Source organism: Protopterus annectens, chromosome 15.part0 (genome assembly GCF_019279795.1).
Source record: "Protopterus annectens isolate FY-2018-M chromosome 15.part0, PAN1.0, whole genome shotgun sequence".
Taxonomy (NCBI): Eukaryota; Metazoa; Chordata; order Ceratodontiformes; family Protopteridae; genus Protopterus; species Protopterus annectens.
In genome coordinates, this window is record NC_056749.1 from 621,462,070 (window position 1) to 621,484,119 (window position 22,050).

The following is a 22,050-nucleotide window of genomic DNA, read 5'->3' on the forward strand; positions in this document are numbered from 1 at the left end:
CTTGTGTGGATGAGATTAAGTATCGTGGAATCTTGGTCATCAAAAAAGGTAGAAAATTGAAGGATATTGACCAATGGATGGGTGCAGTGGGTGTAGTAGCACACATGATTTCCTGGAAGTTGGTAGTGATGGGAGATCTGAATTATTGAAATAAGTTCATTGTTTACCACTCAGTATATGTCTCCATCCTGCTTTACAATCATGAGCATTAGCTCATGAGCAGTGGGATCACAGATACATGTGGCACAAATTATGTTCTTTTACAGTGTTGCTGGATTCGTTTACTATTCATTTGCTATGACATGTTGAGCTGCGGGGCAGACTGGAAGAATATCAAATGACAGCTGCTGCTCTTCTGGTTTGAGAGGGGACAACTGAGGTGGTTTTGTCACCTAGTTAGGATGTGTTCCATGGTGTGATGTACTAAATCAAGACCAGCTGGGAGAGGAAATACAGTAGACCCTACCATGCTGGTGAGATCATATCTATCAGCCACCCTGAGAATATCTAGGATATCATAGAATGAGCTGGGGACTTTTATGGCAGTTTTTTAGTGTAGTCTATTCTTCTATACTTTGATCCTCAGCAAGGCATGTGGTTTAGAAAAAATAGATTTCTAGATGGGTGGATGGACAAATTATGGATAAAATGGTTTGGTGCATTTATAGGACTCAACCTATTTTGGAGATACTGTTAAAATCAAACAGGAATGGGAGAGAGGTATGTTGCGTATACTGCCCCCCCCCCCAAATGCTAATCATGGCCAAGTGTCTGAATTTGCCTTTTTTGAATGGAGCTCCATGCCCATGAAAATTTACATGAACTGCCAACAGTTTCTGTATATATTGGTGTCTGCCATTTATCAACAATTGCTTTGATTTTCTGATTTATCATTGACATATCCATCTTCTGCTGTATTACATGGGAATGACTGCACCCAGATATTTTTATTTTATGAACATGAGCAATGCAGACGTTAATGTAGCTAAAGCTATTTATGCTGTAAATGAATTCCTGCAGTTGTATAAAGTGTACACAAATACTGAAAATGTATTCTGTACTGTGGGTGTTTGTATTTTCTATGTAGTTTTGACAACTATGTTATGATCTCATTTTTGCCTACTTAGTGCATTAAATAAGTAGGCAGAAGAGGCAGCCAGATGACCATATGCTATATAATACTTAATGCATGGTAGACAGCAGTACTGAGCTACAAAACTTCAGTAAGAATATTCTTAAAACTACTTCAAGTTAGTCTAGCTAAATGTAATATAAATTTATTTCTTCATCTTGCTCTCCTTTTCTTGTTAGGTTGTTTATTTCACAGCAATATTTCCTTATGTGGTATTAGTGATTCTGTTTATACGAGGTGTCACTCTAGCAGGAGCACGTGACGGCATTGAATATTATATTGGAACACAGTCAGATATCACGAGGCTTACAGATTCAGAGGTAAGTAAATGTTTCAGTATTATATAGAATTTCTATGACCTCTGCTCTAGAATAACCAAGAAGTTTCCCAGTCTAACGCTACAAACTGTCTCTGGGAAATTTGATTAAAAATAGTTAAATAATAAGCATGGATGCAAAAAAATAGTGTCACAGTATTTATATGTGGCTCTGTGTATAAAATGCATTGGTAATGCCATCACATTTTACTAAGTTTTGTGCCTGTTGAAACATGTAATGAAAATAACATGTTGAGAGACTGACTTTCTCTAGTATATTAGCCACATTAACTGCACTTACAAATAGATTCAGTGGAAAACCCACTGTTACCTGTAATGTTTTAGACCCTTTAGCTTATTATGACTTGCATTGCAACATCTTTATTGGTTCTTTACTACAGCACTTAAGTTGACAGACTTACTGAAGTATTTACATTAAGTTTAGCAGGTGTACCTTCAAGGGTGAACAAATCAGATTACAGTGTATTTTCCAGGAAAGGTACTAAGATGGATGCTGGTTGGACAAAAGTCTCAGATCATCTATGACTGCCAATTGGAACTCAGTCAGAGATGGTCTGCAATAAGAAATGTACTTGTATGCAGGCTTTAACAGTATTTTTATGTGAGTAAATTAAACCAATTCAGTGATTTGAAGATGTCTGACATATAATGAATGCACTTACACTGATCAGGGAGATATGTTGCCTAGCATTATCTTAATAGACTATCTTAACAATGGTAAAAGTGTACAATGTTGAAAGTAATCATGAAACAAAATGTTTGTCAAAATGAGAAAAAATAACAGAACATGAGATTTCCCTCTCAAGAAAGGAATACTGCCTTTTTCATAGAGGGTAGCTTAAGTGAAATATTAGTATTCTGTTTACAGTTTTATTTTTTTAAATGTCTAAATAAATGAGGACTTATATTTGCAATTACAGGTCTGGAAAGATGCTGCCACACAAATCTTCTTCTCTTTATCAACAGCCTGGGGAGGTTTAATAGCTTTAGCTTCATACAACAAATTTCACAGCAACAGTTTTTCAGATGCTATTCTGGTTTGTGTTACAAACTGCCTCACAAGTGTTTTTGCTGGATTTGCCATATTCTCTGTATTGGGTCATATAGCTTATATATCACAGAAACCTGTTTCTGAAGTTGCACAGTCTGGTAAGTCTTGTAGCTTTCTTATATAAACGTTGCAACCTTTGCAGCTGTCATTTGTCTGTATTTTAACTCATTTCAATGTTGCTTTCTGCCAAGATACATGATTTTGTTTCTTAAACTGATCTTAATTATAAAAAAAAAACAAGAGGCATGTAGTGTCTTAGCCCACTGATAAACAAAAATAAATAAAAGTAAACCCTGGCATAAAGTAAAGGAAATTAAATAAAATACATAACCTGACGTGATATTTCTCTCTAGTCACAGTATCCAGGCTGTATATTAAGATCACAGAATATCTGATATTAGATAACCACTTTTTTACTGAATGTTTTTATTGTTTTAACTTAGCAGAAGGAAACAAAAAGGCATAAAGCATTGTCCTCTAACATGAGCTCTGTTAGCATAAGAAATGAACAGGATATTACTGTTAAGAGTAATATGCTTTCTTTATAATAACAATAAATACCTTATACATATAAGACAGCCCACAGGTCATAGTATCATTAAGTATAGTTCATTTTAAAAAAGATAAGACATCACCCTAGCTGAGCACTCCAACAGAAATACATGGTATCCTCCTCCAAATTCAACTGCCTGAGTGGCAGCTGAAGTGAGAAAAAAGTATCTGCTTGCCAGCTCCAGTGGCACAGAAAGATAAATCGCCAGATGACCCAAATGCCATTAGCAGCCTGGATGTCTAGCTGAGCTGGCAGGTGAGGGATGGGTGTAGGTGGTTGCTGCTGGCTGGCTCGTCACTTGACTAACACCCAGTGGCAGCACTGTATGCTACACCCAGGAAGTGTGAACAAACACTGGTGGATTCAGAATGCTGAGGCATACTTCCCACAGCAGGCAGCACACAGGTGAACTCTGGGAACCAATGAGAGGGAGGACAGCACTCCAACAAGGGGTCAGTAGGCCTATTTATAGGACCAGCAGGCTGATCCACTCCCTACAACTCGACTTTTGCAGCAGGGAAATGAATAGGCCAATTCAGTTACTAGACAGAAATTAATGGACAGTAGGGTTCTCACAAAACCTGGGACTACCTGTCTTCCACCACACAGAACAGGCTGATTGAGGGCAAGTAGATTAGCCATCAGGCAATATCTTATGCAGACCAAAAAAAAAAAATGTTTGTGCTAGCAGGACTCATAGCTAGCTTATGAATTAGGACTATATTCAGGCAACATCACAGCAAAGACAACTCCTTTTAAGGGTTAAGCACAAAATCAGCACTACACCCACATGATTGAGTGGTTTTACCTGCATAAAGTTATAGTGGTACACCAGGTGAAACAGGCACTGAATATTGCCAAACCTGAACATAATGAGATATGAGATTTTACTGATGAGAATCTGGGTTGCAAGGCTGTGCCACACCAGTTTGCGACAATGATTTCCTTGACATCCTGTGACTCATGTTGTGTCTGTTTTATTTCCCTTTCTGGAATACAAAAACAGCTATCCTAATATCAAGCCGTAGTATCCTCCTATCTTTTATCACACTCAGATTCCCCATTCTGCAAGGTCATGGTCCAATCATTTTCTGAAGTGAGGATTCAATGCTTTTGTCTCAATGATTTGGTCTTCGATATTGTGGACTTTTGATGTTTTGAAGCTGACTCTTGGGGACATAAAAAGAAGACTTATTTAAGAGTATGGAGTAAAAAAGTTTTGTTATGGCAGCTAAGAATATGTGGGAAGAGACTAAATAAAAGATAAAACAAAACTGGAAATGTATGGATACTAAGATACAAGTAGTGAAAATGTTTTAGTCCCTTTAGTCTTGTATATGGTTCAGGCATGCTTTTATCAATCCAAGGAGAAGTTGTGGACAATAATTAATAAAGAATTAAAGGGATTTATCTGGGAGAGAAAGAGGGCAAGAGTTAAGTGGGATAAGCTGATCCTTCCAACAGAAGCAGGTGGTTTAGGTTTACCTGATTTGAAGGGATATTTTAGAGCCACACAGTTAAGGCTCATACACACAACGCAAGCAGAGTGCAATAATTCAGAGTGGAAAGGATGATGATGAAGCAAGGAGAAAGTTCTGGAAATAAAGAGAGAATGGGATTTTAGATGCAGATCGTTAAAGAAAATAACAACAACCATACAGAAAATTATATAAGAACTAAGCCAATACAAGACTGGAGAAAGATTTTTGCCAATAGAGATGTGATGGGAACATTCCCTACACAGTACTCTATCAGAAATATTGAGTGAGCAAATGACTGCAATTAAGGAAGTGATTCTTTTGAGTTGGGATACAGGATCTGAATTGTCTAGACATAGCAAGGCCTTATTAAGTTTAATTCTGTTGGCTGCCAAAAAAAGCAATTACTAGAAAATGGAAATCAAAGTCTACACCAACTGTATATGAGATATTGAATACTATAAGAGAGAAAAGAACTGGAAGAGAAATCTTTAGGAAAGGAAAGGAGCAAATTACATAGAAGAAAATGGAAATTGTGGGAACAATACAGGCAGAATAATGTTCCGGAGGGATAGGAGTGATGTTTACAGAAGTCAGGAGTTCAGCAATTTTTTGTAATATTGAACTGATGATAGCAAAGAAAGCATGTGTGATATATATTGTATTTAAATGGAAAAAATGTTACAGCTGTTTGATTTCTTTTCTCTTGATGTATGTCTGTCTATGTCTTAAGTAATAATTGAATAAAGTGTTTAAAAATGATCACTCTTCAATTTGTATTGACCTCCAATTGAGAATATAACAGGAGGATATTTGGATCAAAATATTTGTCTTGCTGTCTGGCTGCTGTAATTACACACGGCTACCTGAATTATATGTGTTGCTGTCTGGCTGCTGTAATTACACACGGCTACCTGAATTATATGTGCAGGTGTTAGTTGATTGCTGCACTCAAGTCTGTAGTTACATGCAGTAACAGCCAAGCAACTGAGTGTATACAAGCAGAATTAGCCCACCAATAGGTCTGCTAGTTTCCTTATCATTATCAGATCTTTTTTTTTTTTGGACACTTGCCTTTTTTCTTCATTTATATATCTGGTTATGCATGGTTCTTCCTGTACTAGACCTCCTGCCATTATATTTTACTCTACCCCGCATGGCTACTTCAGTTCTGAGTTGTGTGCCGTTCAGGATATAAGGAAAGGAAACAAGGATATCAGAGTACAGGCAAAGAGAATGGGACTAGGGGATACGTGACTGTGGCCAAGGATGTCTCTCCTGTCTCAGGTGCTATTCTTTTGCCCTGCATATATTGAACTGTGTGTGTGTGTGTGTGTCTGTGTGCATTTGGACCTCTGGCCATATCATGTCCCTGCAGCCTGTGTCATTAGCTGGAAGCTATCCAGGTGCATATCTATTGAATAATATTACATATTCTACATCATTTGTATACCTGTCTTAGGTTCATATGCATGGTTCTTCCAGGTGTATGAAGTACATTTCAGGTACACCTGCTCCTGTGGCACAAGGCCTACCTGTATGATCATTGTGGAGTGAGTTTTTCAATGCATTATACAGTTTCAGTATCTGTGAATTATGTACTAGGTGGTTTCTTTGTTTGATTCTAAGCATTATATTACTGTTGTCCCATGTCCTCTGCCCAGGTGTGTGTGTGTGGAGGGGGTAAATACCTGTGACTTGGTATTGGTATGTTATCTGCATTCATCTAATGGATGATACATTTACAAGTACAAAGCACTTATTTCTGCCTTGTCTTCTACACAGTGTTCATTGTTGCACACTGCAAGTAATTATTCCTGTCACCCATGTGCATGGTATTGCTGCCTTCTCGGTTCCAATGACTTTGCTCCATTTTGGTATAGCTGCCAAGCTGTCAGTAAAGCACTATATGTATACTTGTGTTTTATACCTGTACAGCAGCTCATTTGTGTTCAGCAGTTTTATTCACGTTTGTATTCAGATATCGGCAAGGTTTTGCGTTGCACTATTTTCATTTTTAGTATGGTGGGGGCGGGACAGTTAATCTATGCCCAGGGCACACCAAAAGTGTTGTGTACTGATAAACGTCTGCGATGCTACAGTGACACTACACAACTATTGCCACTGCTTCATACTATTTGGCATGCATATTTGCCACCTTTTTGGTTTCTTCATGTCTGTAATTTGCTAGAGTGCTTTCCACATTTCTGCACTTTTTTTCTTGGCTGAGTATATTGGAGCTTTACTCGGTTCTGACATGCTTGTAGCTATGTCTATAGTTTACCTTTTAGGTTGCATTATTGCTGGATTCTTTTTCTCTGCTATTACATCAACAGACTTGCATCTTCTGCACAACTATTTTCTGTGGCTTTATTTACATCTACCTAACATCACATAATCTTGCCTTTGTTACTGTATATCGATGGACTAGTTGCGATTGCCATAGCTCTAGATTTGTCTTACCCCATGTTATACTGGGCTGTGAAGCACTGCCATTCCACTGCAGTTATTTTTCTTTATCGGTTTTTAATATTACAGTAGTAATATTAAAATGTAATATGACATCCTATGCAGCAGTCCATGGCTCCCTTCTGGGCTGCCTTTAATGTCTTCATATTGGTGTTTGTATTTGATTACGTTTTAGCACTATCTTCAGTTAAATTCCCTTTCACATCTTGCTAACACTTCTGCTTGAAATGTGTTCTGTTTGTTATTTCTGTTGATTCCTATCCACTTCTATGCTGCCTACTTTACCCTTGCAGATCATGGACAGTATCATGTAGCAGACATTATAACATCAAATATAAATTCAAAAAGAAAAACTGAGGAATTGGTAGCCTTAGCACAAATATAACCAACAGCAGCAGTCTGGACCAGTGGATTAAGCATAAAACCTTTCATTTCGCTTTTCGTTCCAAGGACTTCATCAGAAATAATTCAATAAAACAAAAACCTAGTATTTAAACATCTTACATCCAATAAAAAACAGTCAATAATTTTTCAGTTAAATACATAATTAAAACCAACCATTCTTATAAAACAGGCTATAGCTATTAAAAAAGTAGAACATAATATATATTATTGCACCTACTGTATGTATTAACCTTCAACCTTCTATCCTTTAAATAACATTTAATATTTACACTCTGGTTTAGTCTTGGAAATGCGTCAGCCATAAGAAGAATCTGACATTTAGTTTCCTTTTTTCCCAAGATAGTTTCGGGATGAAAAGCAAAATAAAAGTTTTTTTATACTTAAAAGCTATTTTCATTTAATCCAGTGGTCAGGAGTGCCCTTGTTGATGCCATTATAACACACTGAAACTCACCATTGACAAGGTGGGCATTGGCAAGCCCCAAGACATAACAGCACTGATCCATCAAATGTACTCAATATGGGTGCTACTTAGTAAGGCAGGCTTTCTATATATACCGAAGAAAGACACACAAGGTTATTGGTAATTTAAAAGAACAGCATTTGTTTTATTTAGAGACACACAGCTGTGCAACTGCCTTCACTGCATGAAAAAAATCAGTCTGGCATAAGTGGAATCTTTTTTTGAAAACATATTTCATAATTCCATAGCACAAAACACCATTACCTGACATTTACTTAGTGACATACACAGATATATTAATGATGCTCATACATATTCAGTTTTAACCACTCCCCCATTGTGTACCTTCCAGACAACTAGACACCTACTCTTTTCACCTTCTGTGTTTCCTAACTTCAGTGTCCCTGGTACTACTCCTGATCATGATCCTGACCCTGCCTAGGCCATAGGTAGATTGGGACAAAGATGGGGAAGTACAGGCTGAAGCGTGTATCTGCATCATGTGCATTGTCCTGTATGTGGCAGATTATTTGGGATGCCATAACGGGGTGGAGCTGCTGGTGTTGTGAGTATCACTCCATGTAGCATCAGTCATCTTCAACCTTTCCCCCAAGGCTATATTTTTTAGAGATAATATCTCTTGCTATTTTGGCCTGCTGCTATCAATGGGAAAGTGCCAAACTGCAGAAAGAATTCCCTTCCCTCTTAAAAAAAAATGTCACTCCTACCCACCCGACCATCCCCCATCTCCTCTGACAATACAACCACTAATCGATCTTAGATTGTCTGGGTGTAATCAAATCTCCATACCTCTACGCACAGAGCAATATTCATTCCTGAAAACATTTACCTTCCAGATTTCTGTCTGATGAATCAACAGTTTACTGCCAGTGCATCTAAACTACCAAAAAAACTGCAAGCCAATATTACGGCTTGAACCAAACTTCTATCAGCAACAGCTGTGAAGCACCCCAGAGCAGCAACCACATTTGACTGATTAGTCTTGAAGAAGGTAGATCCAAATGCTATCCTAAAACTGCTGGATCACCAAATCAAACATTTTAACTCAATGGCCTCATCGTTGATGTCAATTTAAATGCTGTTCATCTTAACATCTGTCTTAAAACTGGACCCAATGCATGGTCTCATAATGCAGTAGGCAAATGGCAGCCCTTCATTTCACATATTAGATGCACATATTATCTGGCAGTTAGTGCCAAGGATTAAGGCTATGAGCTGCTAACAAGCTGCTTACCGTGGTCTAGGGTTTGACTGCCTCAGTCTCCATTTGCCTAATATGTGACTCTGAGCATGTCACATAACCAGACAGTGCCTCTGGGCAGAGTCTGAAAAAGATCCATGTGGATCAGTACTCTTTTCTGGCTAACAAAGAAAGGAATACATAAATGTCTTACATTGTATTTCCATAAACTGTCATGAAGCTTCAATGATAGATTTCACTGTGCATGAGAAATACATTTCATTGTTAAAAATATGCATTATGGAACAGATTGCTGTGCTTGAAATGGAAGGTGGTATTTATTAAAATGTAGCTGAAGATCTGTGCATTGTCTTCAGTTACTAAAACATAATACTCTATATTTAACTTCTTTCTTTTAATTCAGTAAGCTGTAAAAAATAGGTTGTTTCTAAATTATATATGTGGGTTCAGTGAACTCCTCTCATCCATATCGGTTTGCACTCTGAGGTCATTCTGTTTTAGTTCATTTATTTATTAAAGAAAAAGCTAGGAGTCCAACCATAAAATACTTAAATGAAGCTTTCAAATCCACAAGATTCTTTCTCAACATAACATAAAATCAACGTTAGTCAGTTTAAATATAAAAGGCCAGCCAATTAAATTTGAAATCCAGTCATCTGCGCAATAATTAAAATGCATTGCATAAAATAATACTACCTAAAACATAGTCTATAAAGCATTTAAGGCATATTAAAACATATATATTAAGACATAGAACCCGGAACACATACAAAGCATATAAAATATGTAATATAAAAACATGTAAAAGAGCATGTAAAAACATATAGAAGACATCCAAGGAAATTCCATTTCATGCATAGCTATGCTTCTTAAGTAACGGTTTTATGCTATTCTTACTATTCAGACATGGAAAATTGTCGCCCTATAAATTCTTTGTAAAACCTTAAATTTAAAAGAATGTTCAGTGCCGAAATAGATGATGTGTTTACTAAGAGTATTAGTCTCATTCTCCCTGCATACCTCTCAAGTGTACAGATTTTCACAGAATGTCCAGATTTTTGCCTCATATTTTTAGTGTGTTCCTCCTAAAATCTGCACTTTTCTGGCAAATAGCGGAGGATTGAAGTAATTAAATAATGATAAATATTTGCATTTAAGATTCCACATGCTTCAGAAAATTCATGCTAATCCAAAACCTATTATATCAACTTTCTAAGTTTCTAAGAGCAATATTTAAAATCTGTCCCTATTTGTCCCCCCATCATTTTAGGCTTTGTCCAGATTTTTTGCTTTAAGAGGTTGAAAGTTATGTCTGTCTGCAAATCTCAAACAGATGAGAATCAATTTTTCTTTAAATTTTTGTTTAGTTTTACCTGTGCAAAAACATTTACATCTTACGTGGTTTGCAAAGTATATCACATTTTCTGTTAGACAAGTTGCTGAAGCTGTAAATATAAAAGGCTCCTTTGTTATTGCATATATAATTTCTTATCTAAACTAATATACTGGCAGTAAATGTAATTATGGCAGGGGATAGTTTCCTGTTTACTAAATGGATGAAGCCACCCACTGCTGGTATGCCTGGCTGTTCCTACTGTGCGTCACCTTGTCCTGTCAGGTTGCTACAGTCTAAAATATAGAAGGTAAAAGTAACCTAACCAAATTACAGTGGCACTCCATAGTGACTGAGTAGGCTAGCCAAGTTGTCACACTGCACTGGTACAATGTAAGGCATAAATATGTAGACATACAGATCATTAGAATAGGGAATACAGGACAGATCATTGGAATAGGGAATACAGGGAGTGATTCTGGTAGTGGTAATAGCTCTGTGGTGTGCATAATTTCAAAGGCTGGGATTCTTGGGCCTGTAAACAAATACCATCATCTTAAGAAAAAGTTCTAGAAATATAAAAGCAGTTGTATGGGACGATGATGTCATAATAAGATCAGCCTGAACTGGTTATTGAAGAGTTCCATTATCACAGAATGCATATCACCGATCTACAATCCTACTGAAATTATTTGGAAAAGGACTAGCAACTGCAGAGGCAGGATAACAACACTGCTGAGAGAAAAGTGAGAGCAGCTAGTGAGGTGTATTTCCTATAACCATCTCCTGACCCTTGGTGAGGTGCCAACAGCACATTTAGTGCAGCCAAGAAGACAAGAGTCCAGCAGGAATATTCCGACTATGATCACCAAACACTGTATGAAAACCTCCAACTGGGGGATGATACAGCATCTAACACATAAAGGGGTGTGCAGCAGCTCACCCAAGAATTCAGAAGGAAGGGGATAAACAACGTCAGAAAAACTCTGATCTCCATCCTGGAATTTACAGTTGTGGATGTGGGTATAGTGGGACTAACCCAGTCAACAAAGGATAAATGAAATAAAATTAGCAGGTAGACAGATAGATATCTCCCTCGATCTGTCTGTCTCTCACGTGTGGCACAGTGCTGCACCAGATAGCATTTTCACCTCGCAGAAAAATGTTCTTCAGTTTGACTCCTGGCTGGGGTACCTTCTGTGTGGAGTCTGCATATCCTCCCAGTGTTTGTGTGGGTTTCCTCCAGGTGCCCCAGTTTCCTTCCACATTACAAAGACAAGCAGTAGGTGGATTGGAGACTCTAAACTGGCCATAGGTGTGAGTGTGTGTGCAAGTGTATGGTATGGAAGAACTACAGTGGCAGGGGCTTACCATCCGGTGGTAGGAAACCTAGCTCTAGTTGATTGTCACAGTTTTAGTGACACCCATACCCCATGTGCAAAAATGGGAAAAAGGGTTGCAGATGGATGGATATATAGATTTATTTATAATATGCAAGGATAATATGAATGTTTCAGGACAATGACTATGCTGCTGCGTATGACAGATGACCTGGAGAATTTTTCCAGTAACCCAATATAATTAATTGACAGCACCTTCCACACCAGAACACCTGTGTGCTGTTAGCTATATACAGTCCACATACCTCTCAGCTGCCCAGATTTTCACAGAATGTACAGATCTTTGTCTCATTTTTGATCTTCTTCTTTCAGCTTTTCCTGGTTAGGGGTCACCACAGCAGATCACCTGTCGGCTCATGACTGTCAGTGCAGTTTTATGGTGTTGAGTTGTCCACAGAAGGCACACCTCATATTTTTAGTCCATTTCTGATAAAACTTTTGGTTTTCTAGCATATCATTGGTAAATTATTGAGGATTCAAGTCAAAATATAAGACATTTGAGTTTTAGGTTTCATACCCTTCAGAAAATTCATTATAATTCAAAACCTGTTATTCTATCAACTTTCTAAGTTTGTAAGAGCAATATTTAAAAATTGTTCCTATTTTTGGGCCTTTGTCCCTCCATCATTTATGGCGTTGTCCAGATTTCATGCTCTAAGAGGTTAAGGAGTATGACATTTCATGGCTGGCTGAACACTATGGACTCCAGAAGTTGTACTGCCTGATTGGTACTAAAAGCCAGCAGAGATATGGATGGATGTTTGAGCAGCTGATACCCCTGGCTGAAGACTATAATCTTACCAAGAACCACCAAAACATACTCCTTGACTTCAAGATGGAGCTGTTAATGCAGTGCAGGCTGCATTCCCTGGTTACCATGCCCATGACTGCCTGTTCTAACTGACACAGATACTTTGGCAGAGTGTACAGAAGATGGGCCTTCACCTGATATATATGGCATACCTCCTGAAGTAAATGGTATACCTCAAATTCCAGCAGGAGATGAAGGAAGTCCTTGTTTCAGTTTTAAACATAACTGAATTGTCAATACCACATTAAGTAAATCATTTGTTTTACACTGGATGCTTGTTTGCTAAAAATCACACAGTCAGTGTTTTTTTCCTGGAACATGGAATGACTATACTAACTGAAAGCATTCTTTAGCTGATGATTAGCTTTCAATAAAAAAATGAGCCAGGAACACAAGAAGGAAATACTCTTATTAAAGATAAACTCTAAAGGACTATTGTTGAAGTGTCTGGAAATGCTTCCTTCAATGAACTGCCTTTTCTGAAGCTTTACAAGGAAACTAAGCTTTCAGAAACTAATCTGTGAATCGAACTTACTGCAGTTTTATTATGATACATTTGCTTTAGTGACACCACCAAGGGACACAGTGTACATGTATATGTGATTAAATGAAAGACACAGCAATCTCATCCATGTTACAAAATGAAGACGTTTATTAAAAAGCTGGTAATGGTAGCCTGTATATGTTTAGATACCATTTCTGCGTCCAGCAAGCTGTCGCTTAGTGTGTCTGACTGTCTGTGAGACAGAGTAAAAAAGAGGAAATTTCAGAGAGCTCATATGATTGAGCCATGCTGCAGATTACTTTTTCTGACACACAAATGCATACATTTACTAAAAACACGTCATTCAGAACACACAGCAGTGTAGTACCTGACATTGCTGCCTTTGCAACTTTTTGTTTTCTACTTCATTTCCTAGCTGAGGTGTGTTCTGTGAAGAATCGGTATGCCCACCAAGTGCTTTTATTTATTTATTTATTTTTAGGAAACTTACTTAATGCAAGAGAAATCATAGTTAAAAGCGATAGTGTATACTTACAGTGGATATAAAAAGATTACACACCCCTGTTAAAATACCAGGTTTTTGTGATATAAAAAAAAAATGAGACCACAATAAATCATTTCAAAACTTTTCCCACCTGTAATGTGATGTATAATCTGTACAATTCAGTTGAAAAACAAACAAATCTGTTAGGGAAAAAAAATATAAAAAATAAAAAATGTACAATAAGCTGGTTGCATAAGTGTGCACACCCGTAAACTAATACTTTGTTGAAGCATCCTTTGGTTTAATTACAGCATTCAGTCTTCTTGGGTAGGGAGTCTATCAGCATGGCACATCTTGACTTGACAATATTTGAACACTTTTCCTTGCAAAACTGCTTCAAATCGGTCAGATTGCGAGGGGATCTCTTGTGCACAGCCCTCTTGAGGTCACCCCACAGAATTTCTATTTGATGGCTTAGTGGTAAATTGCTGTGACTATGGTATACAGCATCCCAGGTTCAAGACTGAGCAGCTGATTATTTCCAGATATTGCCAATATACTGGCCAACATATTCAGTGCCAACTTTACCCCCCCCCCCCACAAGGGACCAGTCACAATACCAGTAGATTGCCAGGCACCTAGTATTACTGCTGCACAGGTTAAAACAGCACTGTCCAAGGCCAAGAATACAGCATCTATGCGACTTGCCAATATCCCTGGCTGTGTTCTACATGAACTACAGAGTGAACTGACACCTCAGCTGCGTGCCCTGTTCAGTCACAGCCTCACCTCAGGCTTTGCCCCTACCAAATGGCACACTGCTACAGTCATCCCTCTCCACAAAGGAGGAGTGACTACAGACCCTCGGAACTATCGCGCCATTAGCCTGATGAGTCTGATATGCAAAGCTAGAGAACGTATCATCATGGACCAAATAAGAATATAGGGAATCTCCAAACTCTGGATCCCACACCGTTTGGTTTTGTAAAGGGTAGATCATGCCTGCTCAACTTGGTTGAATTCTTTGAGTCAGTCACCAGATCTGTGGATGAAGACAAGGTGGTTCATACAGCCTACCTTGATCTGGCCAAGGACTTTGATACCATTCCCCACTCAGGAATCATAGAAAAACTCACTATACTAGACATCAATCCCTATATCACTAGGTGGGCTGCAGACAGACTCACAGGTAGAACCCACAGTGAGAAAGTATCTAACTCCAAGTCAGACTGCCAACTAGTCACAAGTGGAGTCCCCACAGGGTTTGGTCCTGGGTCCTCTCCTGTTTGGTATCTACTTCTCTGAAGTCCAGGCCAACATGAAGGGACTCTGGCTGACAAAATTCACAGATGATTGCAAGTTGGGAGCTATTATTAACTCCCCGAGTGATGTTGACATCCTGCAGAAAGGCCTCACTGAGACCATCGACTGATGCCAGAACCATGGCCTTAAGCTCAATGCCAAAAAATGTGTCATCATCACCTTTGGGGAAAAACCCAGGTCCCATGAATTACCACATCAATGGTAGTCCACTAAACACAGAAGGTGTTATAAGAGATCTGGGAACACAGGCTGACAGCAACCTCTCTTTTGACTACCACATTGCCACTGTGGTCAGAAAGTCCTTCTATGTGGCACATCTCATTACTAAGGGTTTTGCATCCAGGAAGAAAGAGGTCATTCTCTCCCTCTACTCTTCCCTCATTAGGCCAATCATGGAGTACAATGCCCCATTTGGCATGTACCTCACTAAACACCTGCAACAACTGGAGAGGCCACAAAAGTATCTCACAAACAGGATCCTAGGCCTTAAACATTTGTCCTGTATGGACAGACTAAAAAAAACTCCAACTATTCTTGGTCTCATATCGCCTACTTAGAGGTGATCTCTGCTTGACTTACAAAGCCATGTCTGACCCAACTCTGTTAGAAATGCTACATCTAAAGAAATCCCAATCCCTCCACACCACACGCTCCAGAGGCCTCAACCTCATTACCACAATCAACAGAACATGCTGGAGGGACAGGTTCATAACCCAGAGACTGCCCATGGTATGGAATAGACTTCCCATACATGTCAAGCAGAACACCTCACTGGCGCTCTTCAAGAGGGATCTTGATGAGTGGATGGGAAATAGAAAATTCACCCCAGGGATCACTCCAGTGGCTTTATTCAACAGAGGCATTGGGAAATAAGGTTGCGTGGCGTGATGCCAGGCTAATCCTATGGGCTAGGCTTGTAAAGGCCCCAGGGCCATTAGCCTAGTACACACCTATGAATCTATGAACCTATTTAGGTCTGGACTCTGGCTGGGCCATTCTAAAACATTAATTTTCTTCTGGTGAAGCCATTCTTTTGTTGATTTGGATGTATGTGTGGGGTCATTGTCATGTTGAAAGATGAAATTCCTCTTCATCTTCAGCTTTCCACCAGATGCCTGAAGGTTTTCAGCCAAAAGTGACTGGTATTTGGAACTGTTCATAATTCCCTCCACCTTGACTAAAGCCCCAGTTCCAGCTGAAGAAATGCAACCCCAAAGCATAATACTGCCACCACCATGCTTCACCATGGGGATGGTGTTCTTTTGCTGATGAGAAGTGTTTTTGCGCCAAACATATCTTTTGGAATTGTGGACAAAAAGTTCAGCCTTGGTCTCTTCAGACTACAACATATTTTCCCACCTGCTTTTGGGAGACTTGATGTATTGTTTTGCAAATTTTAGCCAGGCCTGGATGTTTTCTGTGTAAGAAAAGGCTTCCATCTTGCAACCCTACCCCATAGCCCAGACAAATGGAGAATATGGGAGATTGCCACATTCCTGCAGCTCCTTCAATGTTGTTGTAGGTCTGTTGGCAGTCTCCCTGGCCAGTTTTCATCTTGTCTTTTCATCAGTTTTGGAGGGATGTCCAATCCTTTGCAACGTCACTGTTGTCCCATATTTTCACCAAATGTTTGATGACAGTCTTCACTGTGTTCCATGGTATATCCCAATCCTGTGGAAATATTTTTGTACCCTTCTTCTGACTGATACCTTTCAACAATGAGATCCGTTTGATGCTTTGTCAGCTCTGTGAACCATGGCTTTTGCTGTAGCAGGCAAGTGAGTAAATGTCAGGTAAAGCTTACTAGGACAGCTTAACTTTATTTGGGGTTAATCAGAGTCGCTTTAATTGATGGCATTGATATTTTTTATATTTTTTCCCCTAAAAGATTTGTTTGTTTTTCAAATGAATTGTACAGGTTATAGATCACATTAAAGGTTAGAAAAGTTTTGAAATGATTTATTGTGGTCTCATTTTTTATATCACAAAACCTGGCATTTTTACAGGGCTGTGTAAACTTTTTGTATCCACTGTAGCTACTATTTGTGGTTTGTGTAATTGGATTCATAACCACTGTTTGTGACAAGAGCATGTGTATAACAGTAGGCCATCAAATAATCCATTTGATTATTACTTTAAGTATATTTATATACTAGTTTTCTGGAGATGTTTCTCCCAGAATGCTACTGGAAATGTATTTATGTAGGTATGTATGTAAGCATTTATTTATTAATTTATTTCAGATTGTTAATTTGGTGAATGAGCCAGTCCAAAACCCTTTTCAGTCATAACCCAGGACATAATGACAAAAGATAAAGACATTGCAGAACATAGCAGAACAGTATATAGAGGGGCTAGAATTCATAAAGGATTACCATGAGTGGTTACCCTTACCACCAGCATCTTTCTCTTCATAGTAACCCTTTCCAATTCACACATCTCCATAATGCTGTGGTTTCCTGCTAGTGGGAGCACAAGCATAAAGGGTAGTCCCACTGGCAATGGTGGATGCTGATGAGGCAGTCTTTGCGGGGGTGACTAATGCTAATTAGCCACATGCTCTTGCTAATGCAGCTATCAGTTTAAACCTCTGAAAATTTCAGAGAAACACTTGGCCGCATAAATTGCCACAGCTGGCACAAAAATTTAAAAAACAACAAAAGATGGCAATAAGCTGCTGACTTCAGTGGAAGAAGTCATGATGCAGGTATGTTCAGCAGTGATATAGGGGTGATGGGTGTGTTAGTGAGTGTATGTGTGTGTGTCTGTAGGATGAATGGGGTCTGATGAATATGTTTATCTGGCTAGCTGATTACAGGGGTTAAGTAGGTGTGTGTGTATGTGTGTGTGTGGGTTGGGGAATGGGTGAGTATGTCTGTGAGTCTGACCAGGTTGGGGTGGTTGTTTCATACTGAGAGAATGTGTGTGGGGGGGATGTCTGTGGGTGTCAGTGAGTACATTAATGCCTGAATGTGCATGTTTGACACTATGGAGGGCTGCCTTTGCCAATGTGGTACATAGTCCATCAGTGTAAATACTGTGGCACAGGTCTGACAGCGCATTTGTGGTTAAAAAAAAATTAGAGACATGCTAATGAGCTGAAATTGAGGTAATTCTGATTGTGGCTAAGGAATCTTTTAACTGTATTTTTCACAGATTGTATGTATTAACCTACCTGCACTAGGCATTTATGAGAGAGATAGGGATTTCTTTGAATCTCAGGAATAGATTTCATGAATTTAGGTAAAGTAAGATTTACTATCCTGGTGTTACAAAAGTATTTACAGCATCAAAAACAAGGATGTATACGTAGCAATATATATAGTCTATATAAAATATGTACAGTATTAAATACATTGTAATAATTAATACAATGGTGAGTTTTGACACATGTAAAGTAGACATCATGACCAGTGGAAACGGAGGACAATGAAGAATACTTAAGATATGTTAATTAAACCTCCCAGCTAGATACTTCCAGTTAATAAACATAATAGTACAGCTTCCCTACATGTGTTTGGCAATATTCATTCTCTGATAGCCAGCTTAATCCAATGCAGAGTCACAGCACAGCTGGATCCTATCTTAGCACTTAGTGGGTGCAAGACAGTGACACTAAACTCGAGCAAGGTGCCTTTTCTTCACTGGATGTGCACACATACTTCATTCACATACAACACACAAACATGCATCCACACATAAAGGCAATTTGGAAGATTGCCACTTGACATACTGTGCATCATTGTTGCCTATAAGGGGAAGAGATGCATATTCCAACCACATTGAGCATCAGCTGTGGTGCACAGTGCCCTCTAGATAAGTGACCACATATTACACAATGCACACAGTGCCACTTGGAGGTGGAAAAACTGGCTCTAGGTAATTTGGCCAAGTTTACTAACTTGGGCATGGGTTCTTGCCAGGGATAAGTGGGTTAAGGATCCAGCCTGGTCTGAACTATTTTAGGGACTTATCCTAATGGTGGGAGGAGTTTATTTGCCTTTGTTTGCAGCTTGTGCATGCCATAAAGCCCAGCAGCCCTGGCTCAATAGGCTACAGCTGGCCAGTGTCCATTTACATGGGATAGCTACATTGAGCAAAAGCTGGATGTAAAACCAATCAGCCTGCCAAAAGAACTAAGGATTGCTACACTCAGTATTGGTTCACTGGCAGGACACAGCTTGGAAGTGAGTAACATGATAGCAAGAGGGAGGGTGGACATCCTCTGTATCCAGGAAACAAGATAGAAGGGCAGTGCAGCAAAGCCACTTGGCCTGGGATCTAGGTATGTAATGAAAGATGGTGACTGAATGCAGAAGTCAGAGAAGTCATCAGAAGAAAGAAAGTGCTGGAAAAAGCATTACACAAGTTGGACCAGGCTAAGAAGGAATACTGGTTGACTAACAAACAGTCTAAGAGAGCAGATGTTCTTCGTGTTTCACTGTTGCAGTCATTACATTTGGGTAATCCTGCTGGCAGGTTGCCCTCAGCCGGCCTGAATTCCAAAGTCTTGGGTCCTGCATCAGCTGCTGTCGCCCCCTTCCTGACGTCAGGTCATCAGGGGTATAAAAGAAGTAGCCGACGCCATTTTCTTCAGCCTTTCTTGCCGCGCGGTGCCCAAAGCAGAGGCAGTTCACAGGTGCCAGTCAGCAGACTCCTGAGATTTTCATGTTTGAGTTTCAGATCCAAAGTCTTCTATAAAGCTAAGTACCCCATTGGGGGAACTTTTTTTCTTGCTCCAGACCGATGTTAGAAAAAGTTAATTGTATTTCTTGTGGTAAGCAAATACCTCATAAGGATTTTCATTCTTACTGTATTCCTTGGTTAGGCCCTGATCACAACGTTACTGGTTGTCAGTTTTGTGCTGACTTAACAAATGCACTATTAAGCGTCAGTATGATTTTGCTTTAAACTTTTTTGGACGCCAGTTTAATTATCCTGAAATGTTGTCGGACAGCCATCCGACTACCAGAGTTTACAAAAAATGCAAAGAAAAGGATAGAGAAAAACAACCGAGGCCCAAAACCGACGACAAAGCTTCTCCTAAGCCAGTTGCCGGTTCTCAGTGAGGTGCTTTCACAGCCCCTGACGCCCGCTAGTTTAGAGTCGCAGGCCGCTACCGACTCCCACATGGAGTCAGCCATGCCACTGGATACTCAAAGTATTGGAGCCTCGGACGCTAATCCCTCAGATGGGTCTGGAGCCGCTGAGCAGGTACCGACTTCTGAGGGTGTATTCAGACCTAAACATCTTTACATTAAAACAACTTCAGCTTTAAAGACAAAGGCTAAAGCACCTTCTAAAGCAAAGAAACAAATTCAAGAGCCACATGGACAGGACTCTACCCAAAAAACAGATGCTCAATATGGCCGAAGACTTGATTACCTTGATCAGGGGTTCCCATCCCCCTCCTGATAAAAGGCCTAGGCAAGACACTGACTATGAATCTTCAGATCAGGTTTCCATTTCTTCTGATTCCTCTTCTGATCAGGGATATTCTCTTCCCCCTATGAGGATTTTGATGCTGAAGAATCTATTCCTTCAGCATCTCCTCCTGAGGAATATTCTTTTGGGGAATCCTTGCATACCATGAGGGAGCATTTCCACTGAGAGAGCCAAGATTTTTCAGAATCTAAAGAGGCTCAGGGATTTTCTTTTACTACCTCAGCACAGGCCTCTAGCCATTTCACCTGTGTTAGACATTGTAGATAATGTGTTTTTGGAGTCTAGTCTGACACCTGACTCCTTACCCCCTGCCCTTGTTAAGCCTGACAGATATTACAGGGTTCCTGACTCTCACAAATTTATTTTTGGAAACCCTGCTGCTGACCCAGAAACTATTTCACAGGGTCCAAAGGGAATTAAGGCTTCCATGGCAAAAAACCCAACCCCCTCTGACAGAGATTCAAGGGCACTGGATAGATGGGGGAAAAAAGATTTACACATCTGCTACTTTGGCTGTAAGGGCCTTAACTGTCAATTTCATATGCTTAAGTATCAGCAACATGTCATGGGATTACTTAAACAGAAAATGTTGCTAAATACTGGATGTGCAGAATACAAGGAAATGCAGGATTTATTGTATGCAGCAGAACAAGTTGGAAAGCATACTTTGCAATGTGGTTTTGATTCTTTGGGGGCCGCTTGCAGGGCCGCATTTACGGGTTCTGTAATTAGGAGGCATGCTTGGTTAAAGGAACAAACTCTGCCTGATCATGTTAAAGTTAAATTACTAGATGCACCTTTACAGTGTGATACTTTGTTTAGTGTTAAGGCAGAAGAGGTGTTAAAGAAAATGGAGGACAAAGCCAAATCTATGCAAACTGTCAAAGATTTTTTACAAGTACAGCCACCTAGGTTTAGTAGACACTGGCCTACAAAAAATTGGTCCTTTCCTGTGTCAGACAGACCTCAAAAGGGCAGACCCAGATATCCTATGGGCAGATCCCAGGTGCAAGGTTCTTGCAAACCCAAGCAATGGGGTGCTTCTACTTCCAAAGCTGGAGAAGATAGATCACAAACATACAGAAAACAGCCTCAATGACTTCCCCCTGCCTGCACCAAGCACTTATCTTCTGGCAGTACCCTTAGGGGGAAAACTAGCATGTTTTGCTCAAAATTGGCACATCATAACCCAGGACAAGTGGGTTCTAAACACAGTGTCACAAGGCTGCAAAAGTTCCATTTCCACACTCTGCCAAAGGCAAACAGCTTACCAGATCTGCCAAAAAATCAATGGGTAGAGGCACAAAAATAAGTCTCATCCCTCATGGACATGGGGGGGCATTCAACAAGTACCAGAGCAAGAGCAGGGACAAGGTTTTTACTCAAGACTGTTCTTGTTACCCAGAAAGGACAAGGCCTGGAGGCCGATACTGGACCTATCTATTCTGAACACTTTCCTGGATATTCCAAAATTTAAAATGTTGACCTTGCAACAGCTTCTGCCCATGCTGGGCAAGAATGCTTGGCTTGTGACTTTGGACCTAAAAGAGGCATACCTGCATGTTCCAATCAGACAACCATGCAGAAGATACCACCGATTCAAGGCAGGTTCAATGCATTACCAATTCTCTGTACTGAC

General features: G+C 39.6%; 1 protein-coding gene across 1 annotated transcript in view; it reads left to right on the plus strand.

Moving 5' to 3' along the window:
• Window positions 1-22,050, plus strand: part of SLC6A14 (solute carrier family 6 member 14) — a 357,534-nt gene that overhangs the window by 198,369 nt on the left and 137,115 nt on the right. The window contains exons 7-8 of the mRNA XM_044057456.1: window positions 1,312-1,452; window positions 2,390-2,618. Of these exons, the coding sequence (XP_043913391.1) occupies window positions 1,312-1,452; window positions 2,390-2,618 (370 nt within the window). The remainder of the gene's footprint in view (window positions 1-1,311; window positions 1,453-2,389; window positions 2,619-22,050) is intronic.